The 21464-nt window shown below is 43.5% G+C and overlaps 1 protein-coding gene across 3 annotated transcripts in view; it reads right to left on the reverse strand.

Annotated features, from left to right (window-relative positions):
• The window catches only part of dlg2 (discs, large homolog 2 (Drosophila)), a 407394-nt gene that overhangs the window by 332512 nt on the left and 53418 nt on the right, over positions 1 to 21464 (reverse strand). For all 3 annotated transcript variants that reach the window (XM_034098934.2, XM_034098932.1, XM_034098935.1), the window contains one exon: positions 8110 to 8261. In XM_034098934.2, coding sequence (XP_033954825.1) covers positions 8110 to 8261 — 152 coding nt within the window. The remainder of the gene's footprint in view (positions 1 to 8109; positions 8262 to 21464) is intronic.

A 21464-nucleotide genomic window follows, 5' to 3' on the forward strand; every position in this document is an offset into this window, starting at 1 on the left:
ACATTAATTTATAAACCAAAATAAATGAATTGTATAGGTCTAGCCTCCGTGTGTGAAGTTGTTCCATCCTCAAAAACAAAAAGCTAATGCTTCTGCAGTCTAGCTGCAGCTTCTAGCCATGGCCTTCTGTTAAGAAAGGACACTGAATGTCCTGAATGTGGCATCACACACAGGACTTGAGTCTGAACACAGCAGACAACAGGAGTATTTACAACAGCATATAACAACTAAAATAGTGCATGTGGGTGCACACTTACATTCTCTGTCTTACTGTTACATAAATCCCATGAATGTATGAGACTAAGTTAGCTTCATTATATCTCAGTGATTAAGTGAATAACAAAGTTTCTATCGGGTCACTATCAGCCTGTCACTCATTATTTTCAGGGAGGGGGCGGGGCTTGGAGGAACGGAGGAGACGGTGATCGCGGAAGCTTTCCTCCTGCCTTCACAAACTTTACACACGTATATATCGTCTGCAAATTGCTAGAGGACATTCATACTTTGCAATCCAAGACTTAATTAAATCCACAAAAAACCTGACAGGATTGTAACGCGATTATTTTTGAAAAACATAAATCCCTGTGCCGCAGCGACACGGAGTGATTCAGAGCGGGTCCTTCTGCCTTTGGTTCTGGACTGGTGGTCTTGTGTTGGTGGATAAAGCAGACTGCTCCGTGTTTGGTGCCACTGTCACGTCTGTTCCCTGATCTCTGCGTCACCGACCGATTTGATATTAAAGTGACAGAAAAAAAAACGTTATAGTAAAGCCGCGGCCGGAAAATCAGGAAGCAACGTTACTACGCTATAACCGATTATCTTCCGTCACTGCATCGAGACCGAATCGTCCACGTCCGCATCGCAATGCATCGTAGAAACGATTATTTTCAACACCCCTAATTGACGTAGATACACTGTACCTCTTCACCTACATTTTGGTTCTTGCTCTTTCACTTAAATCCTAAAACCTTGGATCTTATATTTAAAACTAAGGTTATTACTACTACTCATTCTTCTAAATATGTTCTCTCTCTACTTCTCATACTCTCTACTCCTGTAATCTATTCTTTCTATCCTCTCTTTATCCAAAAACCTTTTCCCTCTCTGACCTCTCGAGGTTTCATTAGAGGGAAACAGGTTTGCAGAGTGGCTTATTCAGGCCGGGGAGTGTTATGACCGTAGACACAGCGTACCTCCTTACCTCTCATCAATTCCAACTAAGGCTCCAGTGGGGATCTTGTTCCCTGAGTGTGCCTCTCCACCTCTGTTTCTTAGTCTCTTACTTGCTACCTTTTTCCCTCAACCTATCCTAAGGGAGTGCTTGTTCTTCCTTCTGTCTGTCTGTGTCTGTGTACTCTCATGTTCCGATTAACCCAGCCTCCCCCAAATGTTCTTGTTTTGTGTCTATATCTACGCCGGGATCCGGAGTCGAGGCTGATCCTGTTTGCTGTGGTTCTGTGCCCTGGATCCTCTATCCTGAGTTCTGGATTAAGTCGTGGACTTCGGGTCGTGGCTGGGCCTGTCTCTGCGGTCCTGCCTGGGTCTTGTCATACTACTTCCCTGATGGCTCCCACAGGATTGTTGTTGACATCTTCGTGGATTCATCTTCCTATTATAGACACATGCATTTCCTAACATTCGGTCTACCTACGCTGTAAAATGTATTATCTCTTCGATTTACACACGGCATCTATTGCCCAGTTGGGTGCTTCGTTGTTGGAGTTTACCCCAGTGGACGAGAGGGTCGCCTCCCTACGCCTGCTGGTTATGGGGGGGAAAACTCTGACTGTTATGTGTGCTTATGCACCCAACAGCAGTTCAGAGTATACAGCCTTCTTGGAGACCCTGGAAAGAGTCCTGTATGGGGCTCCTGAAGGGGACTCTTTAATCTTGCTGGGAGACTTCAACGCACATGTGGGCAATGATGGAGACACTTGGAACTGATCTGAACCGGAGTGGTGGTTTGTTACTGGACTTCTGTGCTAGTCATGGATTGGCCATAACAAACACCATGTTCGAACATAAGGATGCTCGTAAGTGTACGTGGTACCAGAGCACCCTAGGCAGAAGGTCCATGATCGATTTCGTTATCGTATCATCGGACCTGAGGCCGTATGTTTTGGACACTCGGGTAAAGAGAGGGGCGGAGTTGTCAACTGGCAGACCGGGGTGGTGGTTCCCCTTTTCAAAAAGGGGAATCAGAGGGTGTGTGCCAATTACAGAGGCATCACACTACTCAGCCTCTCCGGGAAAGTTCACTCTAAGGTACTCGAAAGGAGGGTCAGGCCGATTGTCGAACCTCAGATTGAGGAGGAACAATGCGGGTTCCGTCCTGGTCGTGGAACGACGGATCAGCTGTTTACTCTCGCAAGGATCCTGGAGGGGGCCTGGGAGTACGCTTATCCGGTCTACATGTGTTTTGTAGACTTGGAGAAGGCGTATGACCGGGTTCCCAGGGAGTTACTGTGGGAGGTGCTGCGGGAGTATGGGGTGAGGGGGTCTCTACTCAGGGCCATCCAATCTCTGTCCTCCCAAAGCGAGAGCTGTGTCTCGGCAGTAAGTCGGACCCATTTCCGGTGAGGGTTGGCCTCCGCCAGGGCTGCGCTTTGTCACCAATCCTGTTTGTAATATACATGGATCGGATTTCGAGGCGTAGTTGTGGGGGAGGGGGTCTGCAGTTCGGTGGACTAAGGATTGCACCACTGCTTTTTGCAGATGAAGTGGTTCTGATGGCTTCATCGGTCTGTGACCTTCAGCACTCACTGGATCGGTTCGCAACCGAGTGTGAAGCGGCTGGGATGAGGATCAGCACCTCCAAATCTGAGGCCATGGTTCTCAGCAGGAAACCGATGGACTGTCCACTCCAAGTAGGGAATGAGTCCTTACCCCAAGTGAAGGAGTTCAAGTATCTCGGAGTCTTGTTCTCGAGTGAGGGAACAATGGAGCGTGAGATGGGCCGGAGAATCGGAGCGGCGGGAGCGGTACTGCAGTCGCTTTACTGCACCGTTGTGACGAAAAGGGAGCTGAGCCAGAAGGCAAAGCTCTCTGTCTACCGGGCCATTTTCGTTCCTACCCTCACCTATGGTCATGAAGGATGGGTCATGACCGAAAGAACGAGATCGCGGATACAAGTGGCCGAGATGGGTTTTCTCCGCAGGGTGGCTGGTGTCTCCCTTAGGGATAAGGTGAGAAGTTCGGTCATCCGGGAGGGACTCGGAGTTGAGCCGCTCCTCCTTCGCGTCGAAAGGAGCCAGTTGAGGTGGTTCGGGCACCTAGTTAGGATGCCACCTGGGCGCCTCCCTAGGGAGGTGTTCCAGGCACGTCCAGCTGGGAAGAGACCAAGGGGTAGACCTAGGACCAGGTGGAGGGATTATATCTCTTCGCTGGCCTGGGAGCGCCTTGGGATCCCCCAGTCACAGCTGGTTGATGTCCCCAGGGAAAAGAAAGTTTGGGGCTCTCTGCTGGAACTGCTACCCCCGCGACCCGACCACGGATAAGCGGGAGAAGATGGATGGATAGATGGATGGATCTATTGCACGTCTGTCCGTCCTGGGAGAGGGATCCCTCCTCTGTTGCTCTCCCTGAGGTTTCTCCCATGTTCCCTTTAAACTGTGGGTATTTCTCCGGAAGTTTTTCCTTGTACGATGTGAGGGTCTAAGGATAGAGGGTGTCGTTTTCTCATACTGATATTCTGCACAAACTGTGCTGTTTTGCTGTAAAGTGTCCTTACTGTAGGGTATTTTTATGTACAGCACTTTGGCTCGACCAAAAATCGTTTAAAAATGTGCTATATAAATAAAACTTGATTTGATTTGACTGCTGCAGAGCTGAGTCTGACTCCTCACTCCAGAGTTGTATATTCCGTGTCACCGGTCTGACCCGTTTCAGTTTCTGCTTGTAAGCAGGCAGCAGCAGCAGTGAGATGTGGTCTGATTTGCCGAAGGGAGGGCGAGGGAGAGCTTTTTATCCATGTCGAAAAGGGGAATAAACATGGTACAGTGTATTTCCGCCGCGCATCGAGCAGCTTATATGTTCAGAGGCGCGGGAAGGTATTTTGAGTGGGGGTGCTGAGGTGCTGGATTCCAGTGAACACTATTACGGGCACTATAGAGCAGTGGTTCCCAAACGGTGTGCCGCGGCACACTGGTGTGCCGTGAGTCAAGTCCGGGTGTGCCGTGGGATTTTGTGACAACTATACGTTATTATTGCAATATACAACTACACAAAAATAATTATTGAATTGACTATATCAGTACTTTGTAGGTTTATATGTACGTAATCTGCGCGACTTGCGCGTCCACATCTCCAAGTGCAGTGCTGCATAAACATGGCTGAGTCAGCGATAACTTTCGAGGGGTGGAGGTATGCCCATTATTTTGAGTTCGTCCGAAGAATAAACAGGAATGTGACGGTGAGGTGCAAACTGTGTCCAGGCCAGAAGCTGTTATCCACTGCTGTGAACACCACGTCAAACCTCAACACACACCTGCAAAGAACACATGCTAAGGTGAAGCTAACGCACACGCTATTTGTTGTTTGTTTATATCACGTAGTAGTGGTCTGTTCTTCTTCTCTGTCTTCCGGTTGTTGCCTGTTTAGAATGACAAATACACACTACCGCCGCCTGCTGGTAAAGAGAGTTATTGCCACTCACGCATGCGCAGTTCGTACGTGCTCGACGAGTAAAGTAACGAGTTACTTTATGTAGAACGAAGTAGTGTAATATATTGCTTTTTTTTAAAAGTAATATGTAATATATTAAAAAAAATAGTAACGACCCCATCTCTGGAGTTGGCGTTCTCTACTCTGATTTACATGAAGAACAACAGGAGGTCACGGCTCTCTGTTGAACAGGACTTGCGAGTGGCCCTCTCCTCAGTGCCACCAAGGATTACAAAAATCTGCGTGCCCCGACAAGCACATGTATCTCACTAATTTGTAAGTCGGCAAAATATTTACAATAGAACATGTTTCAATGCTGATTGCTGAAATGTTACATTTATAATTTGTAGTTCAGGACCATGGACAATGCAGCTTCCTTGCATCGACAGTTCTCTGTGCTGAATTTCTGCTGAGTTTCCTTTGCCTCATTTTTTATTGTATGACCTGTCTGGTTTAAATGAGTGTGTTGCTGCTTTGATGAAGCCTAATTTGATAACGTTTCAAATTAATTTCTGAAATACTTCATTATTAAATATTTCATGAGTAATATAGTTGTCTTTGTCACATTTTATTTGGCATTAGTAAATAATTATGCACATGTACAGATATTTTACATGATATGAGTGATAACACGTGTTATAAGGGCTATTTTGCACAATATGTGTGCCTTGAGATTTTTACTTGTCCTTTGGTGCCTTGGGCACAACAAGTTTGGGAACCACTGGTGTAGAGCACGCACAAAAGCACTCCCCACACGCAAACACACAGTGCACCCGCGACTGTTACAATGAAGGCTCGATAATCAGCTCACGGCATATAGGCAGGGGTAAAGTTCTATTTGTTACGAGTGGGGAGCGGACCTCACCTCCTCTAGGGGGGTCCGGGGGGGTGAAGATTTTTGTTAAATATTGATGTTAAAAGCATCAATCTGGTGCACTTTGAGAGCAACATTAAGAGATCTATGGATACATCTCTCAACACCCAGATGAAACACAACTGTAAGCAGATGTTCTTTTTCTTTATGGATATTTTACAAATCACTCCCCTTTCAAACTGTATTCTTGTTTTACTGCCATATAGTATTTCATAACTGTTTTTCCTTTATTCTCTTATTGTTTTTATAACTATAATGATCATATGAAGGTGTGCCGCGGAAATAATCTTTTGAATAATTTGTGACCAAACCGTTTGAGACCCACTGAGATCATTTAGACTAAAGTGAACTATCTAAACACTCAGAGAGTCCTTAGCTCACCTGAGCCTCTCAGTCTGAGAGGAGAGGACTCTCCTCTCAGTCTGAGAGGAGAGGACTCTCCTCCAGCTTGTTGTGGAACAAACAGCTCCTTGTGTCTGTTAGTGCAGCTATCTAACCAGATGCTAACAACACGGTCCCTGCTGGCACCGGTCCCACACACACACACACACACACACACACACACACACACACACACACACACACACACACACACACACACACACACACACACACACACACACACACACACACACACACACACACACACACACACACACACACACACACACACACACACACACACACACACATCCAGTTGATTTAAATGTGTGTGATCTCACGCCTCCTTCACTCCCACCTGTGTTGCTTTGAGAAAGGACAGGTCAGCACACACACACACACACACACACACACACACACACACACACACACACACACACACACACACACACACACACACACACACACACACACACACACACACACACACACACACACACACACACACACACACACACACACACACACACACACACACACACACACACACACACACACACACAGAGCCGAGCTTTAATGACACAAGCACTCTCTGATTGGTCTGGTGTCTTCTTGCTTCTGTTGCATTCACTGAACACTGGAAATTACAGCCCTGCCGTCCTCTCTAGTGTCTTGATGAGGTTCACGTAAAGCACGGTTAATGTATTATATTATTGAGGTAGAATTGTCCGGGGCTACAGAATTGTAGCTAACAATGTGGAATGTATTGGCTACATATTACACAGATTATGCACAGCGGGAGCAGCAATAACCGTCAAATAATAATTCAGACAGGGGAGCTCCGCACCCCTGCCCACCGCTAGGGGGTGCTGCAGCGCCCTCAGCACCCCCCTTCCCGCGCCCATGTATATGTTGATAATATCTCAGGAGGACGTGAAGTCTCTGTCCTGTCAATCAATCCAAACAGCTCGCCCAGCACTGTGTTGTTGTCAGTGTGTAGCGGACTGTACACAGCTGTAATCACAACCAACGTAAATTCTCTTGGCAGATGAAAAGCCCGGCATGTGATCATGAGGTGCTCTAAATGAGGGGAACAGTCCGAATAAATAATCCTCACATCTGTGCACCAGTTATTATTTATCAAGACGCACACACCCCCTCCCTTGCTTCTCTCTGAATGAACAGTCTGATCCTGGCGAAATATAGTGAAGCCGTCAGGAACAATGGCGGAGTGAGCCAAGTCTCCGTGAAAATGATCACGTTACAGTTCTTCATGTTCCGTTGAAACGCGATCCTGCTTCTGAGTTCATCTAGTTTATTCTCAATTAACTGAACATTAGCCAGTAGAATACTCGGAAGAGGGGGTCAGTTTTCACGTTTCCTCAGTCTCACTATCAGCCAGGCCCGGGACCCTCACTTCCTCCTTCGTCTCTCAGGTAGGACAGCAACAGGCAGCCATTGTCTGACGGTGGGCTGTTGTACACAAAGTTTCTGATCTGTAGAAGTTCCTCTCTGCTATATTGTATAGCAGAGTTGCTGCGGTCGGCTTGCATGTTGCGGACCAGGTTAAAAGCACACGACAAAAAGTAAACAAACAATGAAAGGCAAAGTTGGAGAGGAGCCAAAGACAATGCAGCCATGTTCTCGGCGCAGAGGCGTGTATTCTGTATTGTATTACATAGATGATGTTTGCATAGCCACCAAAGCCAGTCTCACTATTCATAGGAACGCATTTCACATTATATATAACTTCCTGTGGCAGAACATTAACAGGGTATATTAATTATATACATAAATGCTTTGAATGAGTATTTATTTGTTGCTTTCGTTATGGCATAAGGTGTTTACTATCTGCATATTTTACTGCCATATTTTTTACTATGATCTTACTTGTGATATTCTGACATGACAACAACTGTAGCCTCTGCATTGATTACTCGGGATAGCCAGTATAAAAACAACAGTCACTATGCAATATCAACACTACTGATTCTGCCTCTCTCGCCCTGACCTCCGTCATAATCTCCTTACGTATGCGGTTCTCGGGCCCAGCCCAGTAAATTGTTGGTTTCAAATAGGAAACAGTTTTCGGGGCCAAGAGTCGGCGCTAGTGCAGAGGTTATACAAAAAAGTGGTTCACAATTGGGCACCAGCTCAGAACCAGCCTTGTGGAATAGGGGTTAGAGACTCACCTCCTCCACTGGACAGACAGAGTGTGCAGGCTCAGAGTTCTGTATTGACACACTCCTCTCCCACTTGTCGGCCATGTGGTTGACCTCTTCCAGCTTTTGGTCACAGCTCTTCTGTGTGTTTAGCAGTGTCACTTCATAAAACTCCTGGATATCTGTGGAGATAAAGATCTAACATGAGTTAACTCATCAATTTAATACAAGTTATTTGATGTTGATAGCAGTTAAACCTGAGTCAATGCTACAAAAAGTGTACAAACATACAAATGAGGTACAATTCTGCATGTAAATGTGAATACCAAATTTATGTTTGCTTTTGAGAGCTACCTTTCTGAAAGCATGCAAGGTTTTTGCATAAATGTTAGGTGTATAAATGTATTCTATATACATATTAGGGATACACGATATTGGTTTTTTGAAACCGATACCGATAACTTCCTGCTTCTCAAGACCGATACCAATAACCGATAATAATATATATATATATTAGGGCTGGGCGATTTGGCCTAAAAATAAAATCTCGATTTTTTTTCTAACTAATGGACAATTTTCGATTTAAACCTCGATTTTTTCAGTTTTTTTCGAAACAAACCAGACCAAGGCAAAATTTAAATACATATTTTCTTTATTAACACAATACAAATAAATGAGATTACCAAGTAGTCTAGGCCTATGTGAACAAATCAGTTGTTCAAGAATAAAAAAAATTAAATAAAAACAGCACCACGGCACTTCTCTGTCATTAATGTGCAACATTTCTTTTAAATCAAACTGAAAAAAAAATCTCTTGTAGGCCATCCCTGAAAAAACTTGTAAAATGAAATACAACAAATAATAAATAATGATAATGAAATGAATAATTAAAAAATACCTTCAAACAAAATAACATCCCTTTAACTTTCTAGGAAGTTGTCTTTCTACAGACCTCACACAGAACAGTTGTTTGTTCTATGTATGACCGCTTGTACCCGAACCACTTCCATACAACTGAAGTAGCACCTTTTTTAGGAATGAGTTCTTCATCTGTGTTCGTGGACATTTTTATGGTACATCTGTCGGTGAAGCGGTAAATGTGATTGTAGTAGGCTATGTGACTACCCGATCTGCAGCTCTGCACATGCGCAGTGTTATAAATTAAAATCAATGTTTTTGATGGCATAAAGTACCTTAAACATACCGTCAGTTTAAATGCCGTTTTATACTGAAAAACCAGAAGTTCTCGTGCGCAGTTGTTAAAGGTCCCATGTCATGGCCATTTCCACTGATCATAATTCCATTGTTGAGGTCTACTAGAATAGATTTATACTGTGCAATTTTCCAAACTCACATTGGTTTCTCAAACAGCATCTCTGTAAAGTATGTGTATTCACTCTCTCCACTAAACGGCTCGTTGCAGCTCTTGCCCCCCCCCCCCCTCCCTGTGAGCACAGTGTGCTCCGATTGGTCGGGACCAATCGGGATGTTGTGAATCGCGCTGAGCTCCGCGGAGGTGTGATTTCCTTGTTTAGCGATACAAAGCGAAACACAGCCAAACTCACCCTGAGCACACACAAAGTCACAGCCGAAGTAAAAACAATAAGTGTGGCTTGATATTGAGAAGAAAAAGGTTGATAAACGCTGTGAGAATGGGTCTGCAGAGAGAATTTCGCCGCGATCCCAATTGTCTGTTATCAGCCTGCAGCCAGGGAGGAGAGATCAGCAGAGCTGCATGCACTGAGTGTGTGAGGAAGTCCGTGGATTGGTCAATTTGGACCAATCAGCGGGGGCTTAACGTAACGGCTCCGCGGACGTAACGTAACGGCTCCACGGATTGGTCCATTTCGTTCCGGGGACGACATGATGTACCCGGAAGAATCAAATGGACAGTGACGTATCTCCAACGAGGCGTTTTGGGGAGGTATTTTCTGTTTTAGAGTTGTACTCCCTACAGGGTGTACTTTGAGGGTTTTGACTCTGCACACCGTTTACATGCATAAAAACCTTCATAACACACAAAGGGACGGGTACTAACCGGACAAGCATGACATGTGACCTTTAAGCTTTTATTCTGAAAATCCTTCATCTCCGGTTAGCATTTAGCATGTGGCTAATATACCATTTACTATAGAGGTGAATTTAGTAGCGATATGACACGGAGTGTTGCACACCGAAATCTACTGATTTCAACACTACAACTACTGTATAGACGTCGAGATATTATTATTGCTGAATATTAAATGAAGGTACAGTTTATTTGAATACGTTTGTTTACAGACGTGGGTAGCATGAGACAACAACTACCAGAAATGAAACCAGCCGTGAAGTTTTTCCTGTCTTGAGTATTGATTACAGCGTTCAAAACCATATTAAATGAAAAGTCATGAAAGAGATAAGGAGGAGAAAAGGTGTGTTTAGTTATATATGTAATGTACAATGTCTGAGTCCTCTGTTATGCTCAACAACGAACACAGCATAACAACAGCAGATCGGGCAGAGCTGCAGATCGGGTAGTCACAGGCAATGTGGCTGAGTTTTGTGCTCGTTCTGGAAAGTGAGAGAGTAAGCTACTACGGAGTCCCTTAAAGCAAAACAAATCTGCGGAGTCTAGAAATGTTTTAAAATCGCGATTTTTCGGTTCAGCCATTTCACAAACCGTAGGAAAGTAAAAATGCAAATTAATCGTGAAAACCGAAAAAATCGCCCAGCCCTAATATATATATATTAAATGTACCTGTAGTTTTTGCACACCTGGTGGTAACAAAAAGACTAGTAGTGAGCAAATGACATGAGCATTACTACTATGAACAAAACTAGCCCTGGGGTCGTCTCTGGCAAACTTCTTGCCTTTTTCAAAAGCCTCGTCGATAGGTAAAAGCCCCGGTGCCTTTGCAGCTGGCTTTGGATTCACCACTAGTTTAGCAGCGCAGGCGTCTTCGTACGCTTTTAACACACCATCGTAGCGATGGCGATGTTTCAGGTGACTAATCAGGTTGGAAGTATTATAGCTCGTTGCCTTTTCCCTCCTCGTGGAACTTCTGCATTGCATTTGTTAATACAAATAGCAAGCCAACTATCTAACTCTGAAACTTTGAAATAGTCCCATTACATTACATTGCATTTAGCTGACGCTTTTATCCAAAGCGACTTACAATAAGTGCGTTCGACTAACACAATACAAACTTGAAGAAAACAGAATCATATAAGTACATCAGGTTTCATAGAGCAAAAATATTTCAAGTGCTACTCAACTGGCTTTAGATAAGCCAGTCCTTTATTGGTATATAAGTGCTTTGTTAGTAGTTCTATCGCTCGAGGTAGAGTCGAAAGAGATGAGTTTTCAGTCTGCGACGGAAGGTGTGTAAGCTTTCTGCTGTCCTGATGTCAATGGGAGCTCATTCCACCATCTTGGAGCCAGGATAGCAAACCCACATGTTTTTGCTGATGGGAACTTGGGTCCCCTTCGCAGCGAGGGTGCATTGAGCCGTTTTGTTGATGCAGAGCGGAGTGCACGTGCTGGGGTGTACGGTTTAACCATGTCCTGGATGTAGGAAGGGCCAGATCCATTCGCAGCATGGTACGCAAGTACCATTGTCTTGAAGTGGATTCTAGCAGTTACCGGAAACCAGTGGAGGGAGCGGAGGAGCGGCGTGGTGTGGGAGAATTTAGGAAGGTTGAAGACCAGACGAGCCGCTGCATTCTGGATGAGCTGCAGAGGTCGGATGGCACATGCAGGTAGACCAGCCAGGAGGGAGTTGCAGCAGTCTAGGCGTGAGATGACGAGAGCCTGGACCAGAACCTGTGTCGCTTTCTGGGTCAGCTGGGGACGTATCTTCCTGATGTTGTAAAGCGTGTATCTGCAGCAACGGGTTGTAGCAGCGATGTTTGCAGTGAAGGACAGGTTGTTATCTAGGGTCACACCCAGATTCCTTGCAGTCTGAGTCGGGGAAACAACAGAGGTGCCGATGTTGATAGTCAGGTCAAGAGTGGGACAATCTTTTCCCGGAAGGAAAAGCAGTTCAGTCTTGTCAAGGTTGAGCTTGAGGTGATGAGCAGACATCCACTGAGAGATGTCAGCTGGACAAGCAGAGATGCGTGCGACGACCTGGGTCTCTGAGCGGGGAAAGGACAGAATTAATTGGGTGTTGTCAGCGTAACAGTGGTATGAAAAACCATGCAGGCTAATGACAGATCAGAGCGAGTTTGTGTACAAGGAGAAGAGGAGGGGACCAAGAACAGAGCCCTGAGGGACCCCTGTAGTTAATTGACAAGGGTCGGACTCCGACCCTCTCCAAGTTACCCTGTAGGTAGTGGTACGGTCTTTGAGGTATGAGGTGAGGAGGGAAAGTGCAGAGCCTGAGACTCCAAGTTCTTGGAGAGTGCGAAGGAGGATCTGATGGTTCACCGTGTCGAATGCAGCAGACAGGTCCAACAGGATGATGACAGAGGAGAGGGAGGCTGCTTTAGCAGTGTGCAGTTCCTCTGTGACAGCAAGGAGGGCAGTTTCTGTGGAGTGACCTGCCTTGAAACCAGACTGGTGCGGATCCAGAAGGTTGTTCTGATGGAGATAACAGGAGAGTTGTTTAAAGACAGCGCGTTCAAGTGTTTTAGACAGGAACGGGAGGAGAGAGACAGGCCTGTAGTTTATAACGTCAGACGGGTCGAGAGTGGGTTTCTTTAGGAGAGGGTTTACTCTTGCCTCCTTGAGACTGTTTGGAAAGTGACCAGAAGTTAGAGAAGTGTTGATGAAATGGGTGAGAAACGGTAGAATATCAGGAGCGATAGTCTGAAGGAGGTTTGAAGGGATAGGGTCCAGAGGACAGGTGGTAGGGCGGGCAGAGGTAATGAGGGTAAGAACCTCACTTGGCGAGAGAGGGGAAAAGGAGGTCAGTGTGTGGGTGAAAGGAGGGTCTGGTGACCCAGCGGTGAGTAAAGGTGAGTCAGAAAAAGAAGAGCGAATATCATCAACCTTTTTTCAAAGTGGTTAACAAAGTCGCTGGACAGAAGTGAGGAGGGGGAAGGGGCTTTGGGAGGGTCCAAGAGGGAGGAGGGGGAAGGGGCTTTGGGGGGGTCCAAGAGGGAGGAGAAGATGGAAAATAGTTTTTTAGGATTGGAATAGGAAGATTGGATCTTATCTTGAAAGAAAGTGCTTTTTGCCTGAGAGATCGAAGCAGAGAAAGAGGAGAGGAGAGCCTGATAGGTTAGGAGGTCGTCATGGTGTTTGGATTTCCACCGTTTCCGCTCTGCTGCTTGAAGGACGGTTCTATTAGCACGCAGTGCGTCATTTAGCCAGGGAGCAGGAGGGGACTGACGAGCCTGCCGAGATGTGAGAGGACAGAGAGAGTCCAGAGAGGATGAGAGAGTAGAGAGGAGAGTTTCTGCAGCAGAGCACAGTACCGACGACATGTTTGTTTACTGTCCTGGCTTCACGTCCGCACACCATTTACGTCACAGCCAGGCATGAGTTAGGGAGCGCTGGATTTGTGAAAAACTCCCCTCTTCCTAAACCACTAATACCACAGTACTGGCAAAACGGGAGGAGCCAAGGGAAAAACAAGCGCCCCTCATCCCAACCCACCCACACCGCAGGATTTTTTTCTTTTTTTTACCCAAAAAATATATTGTATATTATCGGGGCTATTAATACTGTTATCGGGTTTATCGGGATGACGTCATAATTCCTAATATCGGACCAATAATTATCGGGCCGATAATTATCGTGCACCATTAATATATATATTTCTCACATTATAGTTGCTTTATTATTTTACCGCTTCTTCACTACTGGTACCAGACCAATAAAGGAAAAAAAAATAGCAATAACAATGTTGTAATCTCATGAACATAATCCTTATACTCGTTGTGTCTTCAGGGTGTGAGGAAACCAATGTGAACCCAGATCAAGCAAACTCCTCAAAGAAACACCAGTGATTGATCAGATAATCCTGCTGTCAGGCATCAGTTCTGTTTTCAAAACATGGGTTAAAAAATCATTAAGTGCTGGGTGTAGTAATTGGACGTCCAGACGTCTACCCAACAGCTGTAAATGCCTTTGCAGCTGTAATCATGGTCTCATTTCCATATACTCACAACATTATCATTTTCGAAATGTACCTAATCCATCAAGTTCTAAGTAGACAAATGTTACACACAAAGCTAACATACTATAAATAGTAAATACAATGGGATAGGGCTGTGCGATTATGGCAGAAATCATAATCACGATTATTTGGGTCAATAATTGATATCACGATTATTTTGACGATTATTCATTGACCATTTATTGAACTTTAAAACAAATAATATTTTACCAATAAACAAGATCAACAAATATGTTGGAGCGCACTTCCAAAACCATACTAAACATATATTATTAATATGATAAATACAAATAAATTAGACCAAAATAAATTACATCAAATATGTTGCAGTGCACTGTCACAACCTACTGAACACTCCTTAACATAGAGCCAACATTTTGGTAAAACATATTCAACATATTCCACTCAGTTAAACGTTGAAGGCTGGCCAACCGTCATGGTCCAGAAGTAACAGGAAATAAATGTTGAACTACAATTTAAGACCAAATAAAAATGTTTAGGCCACCATGGCAAATGCTGGTAGGGCTGCTCATGTCATCTCTTAAAGATTTTTTGCAAGAAACACCAGCCTGTTTAAATGGTCTGGTTTCAGAGATGAGCGCAGGCAGGTGACAAGCCACCTGTACTGAAGACCCTCAGCCACGCCCCGACACATGGGGTGACGCCGGCCAATCACAAAGCTTTGATGCGTTCAAGAGCATTATTCTGGCACAGGAAGATTATGTTACAGGACATTAACGATAAAACAGAATATTGTTGTTCTATTTTTAGACACATCTCGCGATCGACTGGTTGGGCACCCCTGGGCTAGACCATAGGTCTGTTGTGGTGGCAAAGTAGTCAGCTGAAGCCACATCTCTCCCTCTTCCCCACGGCATTTGTCATATAGTGCATTATAGCACAGGCCTTTTTCAGATGGTATATTACGCAGTTTTTTTCTGCTTCGAATAGTTCTCTCTTTTTTCACCATACCTGTGTTTGCATCACTGTAACCAATGAGCACCTGCATGTGTGTGAGAATGGCCCTGACACCATTTCAGCCCAGATTTACAAACTCCTGGCAGGACAAGCTCAAGCTCAATTCTCGCACTGAATTTAAAAAAAGTGAGTGATGGACTGCAATATAAGAGGGAAAGAAAGAGAAACTTTAAAACTGTTCACTTGTTATGATGTGTAAAGACTTGTTCTATAATCGTCTGAAACTGTTAAGTCATGATGTGAAACGGTTAACAAAGAAAAAGGAAAACTCAAGCTGCTACACTTTATTTTATTTATCTAAAATTAAGCACTTTTAAGATGCACATATTTTCAAAAGCTATTTTATTTATTTTCTCTATTTTATTTTTAAATGCAGCCCGAGAGGAACATTGCACATATCCACAGTATTTACTGTATATCTGTAGAGTTCAATGTTAATTGACAATAAATAGTTGTTTTTGAATTGTACTTTATTTGATTGGCATTCAGTTGTTGATTACATGCAGACGTTGATAAAGCTACAGCTACTTCAATATATATCACACTAATTCATGAAGCAAGTTAGACATTTTGATGTCCGGACCTTTGCATGGGGACATTTTCTCTAACTGGACCTCGTTGAATTTTAGTTGGATGCCCCTCTTCTAAACCATCAACGTGTATCTTAGACCTGATTCCAACTAAGCTGTTAAAGGACATTTTTCCATTAATTAACACTTGTTTATTACATATTATGAATATGTCTTTATTATCAGGCTATGTTCCACAAACATTCAAAGTAGCAGTGATAAAACCGCTTCTTAAAAAGCACAACCTCGATCCAGAGGTTTTAGCCAACTATAGACCTATTTCTAATCTTCCGTTCCTCTAAAAAAATGTTGAGAAAGCGGTCGCAAAACAGTTGTGTGATTACTTAAAAAACAATGATTTATTTGAAGATGTTCAGTCTGGCTTTTGTAAGGAAATATTTGTATGTATTCATGCAAACTGTGAAGAAGCTTGAAAATGGTTTGTGTAGAAAACTGGGCTGGTTTTGGGCCTGCTAACATGTGGTTTTTAGAGGACACAGGAAGAGGGGGAAGGTCAGGAGTTAACATACAGTCATCCCTGATGTGGGGTGTTGATGATAATTTGGGCAGCCAATCACTGGTCTGGAAGGGAGGCGCAGATAACTCCTCCTTGGGTCAGTGAGGGATATAGACAGAAATCCCGCTGTGTTCGGCCTCTTTCTCCTCTGGCTGGCTGGCTGGCTGGCTGGCTCACGTGAGTATCAGGTAAATGTGGGATCCCACAGAACTGTATGTAATTTGTACTGTATTGATTGTATATTACCATTAAAGTGGATTATTGTTTAACGGTTAAGTGTATGCTCTGGATTCCCTTCATGTAAGATAACAGCTATGTTTAGGGACGCGGGGGGATTTGGAAATGCGGCCAAGTTATCATTTAAATCTCCTAACACTTTAGAACACATCATAGCAGAGAGACAGTTCTGGTTAAAGTCACAAATGACATTCTAATAGCCTCAGACAAGGGACTTGTCTCTATTCTTGTTTTGCTCGATCTCAGTGCTGCATTTGATACTATCGACCATGATATCTTATTACAAAGACTAGAGCACTTAGTTGGCATACAGGGAACTGCTTTAGGATGCTCTCAGTTTGTACGTGTTAATGATGAATCTTCCACGCAAACCAAAGTTAGCCATGGAGTGCCACAGGGCTCAGTGCTCGGACCTATTTTGTTCACATTATATATGCTTCCGTTAGGCAATATTATAAGGAATCATTCTGTAAACTTTCATTGTTATGCGGATGATACTCAACTATATTTATCAATCAAGCCTGATGAAATTAATCATCTAAATAAAATGCAAGACTGCCTCAAGGACTTAAAAACGTGGATGACCTTAAACTTTTTGATGTTAAACACGACCAAAACTGAAGTTATTGTACTCGGCCCAAAGAATCTACGAAACAAATGATCTAAAGATATACTCACTATGGATGGCATTAATTTGGCCTCCAGTGAGACTGTAAGGAATCTTGGTGTTATATTTGATCAGGATTTATCCTTTAACGCCCACATAAAATCAATTTCAAGGACCGCCTACTTCCAACTACGTAACATTGCAAAAATCAGGCATATCTTGCCTCAAAATGATGCAGAGAAACCAGTCCAACCATTTGTTACTTCAAGGCTGGATTATTGTAACTCTTTATTATCAGGGAGTACCAAGAAGTCAGTTAAGTGGCTTCAGCTGATTCAAAATGCTGCAGCTCGTGTACTAACCAGAGTTAGGAAAAGGGACCACATTACTCCTGTTCTGGCTGCCTTACACTGGCTCCCTATAGAACACAGGATAGAATTAAAAAATCTTCTTCTCGCCTACAAAGCCCTTAATGGGCAGGCGCCATCTTACCTTAAAGAACTCATTATACCCTCTTGTCCTATTAGGGCAGTGGTTCTCAAACTTTTTCTGTCAGAAAAAACAAAGTCGGGCCCCCCCAACACAAATAGTCACGTAATGGGCCAAGTTAACATTTATTAAAATACATCAATATGAACGTGTGCATTCCTTTGCTAGAACAGTGATAATAAAACAATGCTCCATACGTCTGTGTGGTCAAAAAAGAAATACATAATACAATTGTGCAATCCCTTTGCTAGAACAATAAGTTATAATACTTTGCAAATCTGTGCAAAGAAATGAAAAGAAAGAAAATGCTGATATTTGGCCAAAAAGTGTGTCTTATAGTCAGTGTTGGGCAAGTTACTTCCAAGATGTAATATATTACATATTACTTATTACTCTCTTTTGAAAGTAATAAGTTACATTACAAAATTACTGTCTCTGAAATGTAATGAGTTACACTACTTTAGTTACTTTTCTAGTTACTTTCACCAAAATAACCGCAAAAGATTGGCTAGGTATTGTAAATGCTAAAATGTAGTTTAGTGCAGCTCATTATACATCCAATGAAGGGCGATGTGGTTTAGCATAACAACTGTGTAGGCCCTTAGGCTACTAACAACTTGTATTACACGGGTTAGTTGAATACTCGATTCTGATTGTAAATTCTTAACATGTGACACGTTGTTAATACAGTACAGACCACTGTCAAGGACTATAACGAAGGTTGCTAAGAAGGATCAAGAAAGAGAAAGGAAAAGAGGTTAAAAGACGGAGCGCTGGACGTCAGATAAATCACCAGAAGAAGGCCGAGAGGAAGTGAACACTAACAGGACACGGAATGGGCTCTGTAGTGTGTTTAGCATATGGCCATACAGGCCCGGTTCCAGAACAAAATGACTCGGGGTGAATCTGAGATTACAGCAGTAGTATGTTTACATGAGCAATAGTGGCCGGCAACAGCAATGAAAAATATCATTGATGGTCCCAATGAACAGATTATGGCCTTTGTTATGTTTTGAAACCAAGCAAGTGAGAACATTTCAAGTGAGTGCACTTTTAGTGCAATCCTGAAATATTTCATATAGTCCAAAGTGGACTGTGACAAAGAAAAGCACAAAAGCTTCAAAACTGTACTGATAAAACAAATGAGAACATTTTGTAAATCAAGGCAAATATTATTTGAACCAGCTCATGGTTTGAAATGGCAAACATTGAAAAGCAAAAGTATTATTAAAACCATGTAGCCTACTAAACATCACCTTGGTCCCATCATATACTCTGGGAAGAGAACATTTACTGTCCTTGAAAACTGGTATCACATCATGTGAGGTTGAATGTGTGACCTGGAGATCATTTCAGCTGCAACATTAGCTTGCTTATGAGATATGGGATATGAGATAGTTTTGTAGCCATTCGTGGTGAAGGCATCTGTGCTATTGTATGCATTATTTTTGACCCAACATTTCTACAGGCATGGCAGAATATGGCACTATTTTCACATATTCTAGCCCTTGTCTATTTGTATACCACAAGCTGCAAAATGACCACCTAACCCCACTGTACAGGCGGGTACTTGTTTAGATATACCTGGGCAGGCTCTGGTTTGCCGTGGTATCCTGGCTGGCACCTGCGGGCCGCAGAGGGGCGGCGTAGTTTCGGGCAACAAAGACTGCTGCTCCGGGGGCGAGTCAGGCGGGAGTAAGCTAGTGTCCACAACGGAGGGTAACGTGATGTCCCCATCCGACCTGTTGCTACGGTCTGCAGTAGATGCAGTGTTGCTGGCGTTTAGTGATGGTTGCTTTAACCATGTTCGTATAAATGATTATCCACAGATGTGTGTCACTGCTGTGGAAGCACTTTGGAAATGATGCACGCGCTGCGGAGCAGGTCACGCGCACCTGACACAATTTGTTGTTAGTATTTTTCGCACCGTTCTCTTTTTTGAATAGAGGGTGCACTGCATACCATTCTGATTCTACTGCCCCGAAGATCCCGGCGCGAAGCCTGAAGAGTAAACACCAGGTTTACTAATCTACCTGCACAATTTGTCTGGTGTCGGAATGTCTCGCTATGTTAGTACATTGTTAAAAAACAAAACACCATTTAATTTCGGGTTAAAATGTGTTGTAACTGCATTACTGAGCATTGTAACGGGTAATATATTACCCACATTTCATTAGTAATGCGTTACATTACTTCGTTACAGCAAAAAGTAATATATTACTGTAACTCCGTTACTTTTGTAACGCGTTACACCCAACACTGCTTATAGTGGCTGCAATGAGCCTGTTTTGCACTGCACATTTCTTCAAAACGGGGTTGCAGGCTCAGTGGCGGCGCCAGAGATTTCTTTTGGGGGTGCTGTGGGGTAGCTTGACGTTTTATAGGGGGTGCTCAAACATTTAGGGTTTTCCATTAATGTACCGGGCTACAGTGGAATTTTCTACTGCAACAATCCCCACGCAAATACACAGTGTGTCCGCGACAGTTACAATGAAGGCTCGATAATCAGCTCACTGCATATAGGTGTAAACAGGGGTAAAGTGCTGTTTTTATAGAGTGGACCTAACATAGGGCGGTCCGGGGGCATGCTCCACTGGGATTTTTTTTTTTTTAAATATTGAAGTTAAAAGCATCAATCTGGTGCACTTTGAGAGCAAAATGAAGAGATCTATGGATACATCTCTCAACACCCATTTGAAACAGAACCGTAAACATATTTACTATTTCTTTATGGATATTTTACAAATCACTCCCCTTTCAAACTTTATTATTTTTTTACTGTCATATAGTTAAGAGTCTGGGTGTCATCCTTGACAGCACCTTATCATTTGAAGCTCACATCAACAACATCACTCGATCTGCCTACTTCCACCTCCGCACTATTAACCACCTCCGCCCATCACTTACACCCAACAGCACCGCCATCCTCATCCACGCCCTCGTTACATCCCGTATTGATTATTGCAACTCCATCCTCTCTGGACTTCCTCACAAATCCCTGCGTAAGCTCCAACTGGTCCAAAACTCAGCCGCCCGTATCATTACCAGAACTCCTTCCATTAATCATATCACTCCGGTTTTCCAACAACTCCATTGGCTCCCCGTTAAATACCGCATAGATTTTAAAGTGTTGCTCCTCACCTTCAAGGCCCTTCACACTCTTGCACCTCCATATCTCTCTGAACTCCTTCACACGTACACTCCCTCTCGTACTCTCCGATCCTCCTCTGCCTTCCAACTCACTGTACCTTCTGCCCGCCTGACCACCATGGGGTCAAGAGCCTTCAACCACTCTGCCCCCCGTCTCTGGAACTCTCTCCCACAAGACATCCGCAATATGGACTCACTCTCAACCTTCAAATCCAGCCTGAAAACACACGTTTTTAAACTGACATATTCAATATCTTAATAATTGTTCTAAACTGATTGTTGTTTTTAAGTCTTGTATTACTGTGTGATCTTCTTTGTTGCTTGTTTTTAATTATGTTCTGTAAGGTGTCCTTGAGAGCTTTGAAAGGCGCCCATAAATAAAATGCATTATTATTATTATATAGTATTTCATACCTGTTTTTTATTTATTCTCTTATTTTTTTATAACTGTATGATCATATAAACGTGTGCCTCAGAAATAATTCTTTACAATAATCGTGACCAAAACGTTTGAGACCCGGCCACTAGCTCGCTAGCACCAGAAGCTAACAACAACGATCTCCGGTACCGATGCGCTCTCTCTCTCTCGCTCGCGCACGCACACAAAATGGCTCGTTTCACACACACAGAGCCGAGCTTGAATGAAACACAGAGACCCAGACGTACTTGTACTGTAACATATTCTTTTCCAATCAATAATCTTTCAAATTATGATTTTTTTTTTTTTTTAAACC

Source organism: Pseudochaenichthys georgianus, chromosome 14 (genome assembly GCF_902827115.2).
Source record: "Pseudochaenichthys georgianus chromosome 14, fPseGeo1.2, whole genome shotgun sequence".
NCBI classification, from domain to species: domain Eukaryota; kingdom Metazoa; phylum Chordata; class Actinopteri; order Perciformes; family Channichthyidae; genus Pseudochaenichthys; species Pseudochaenichthys georgianus.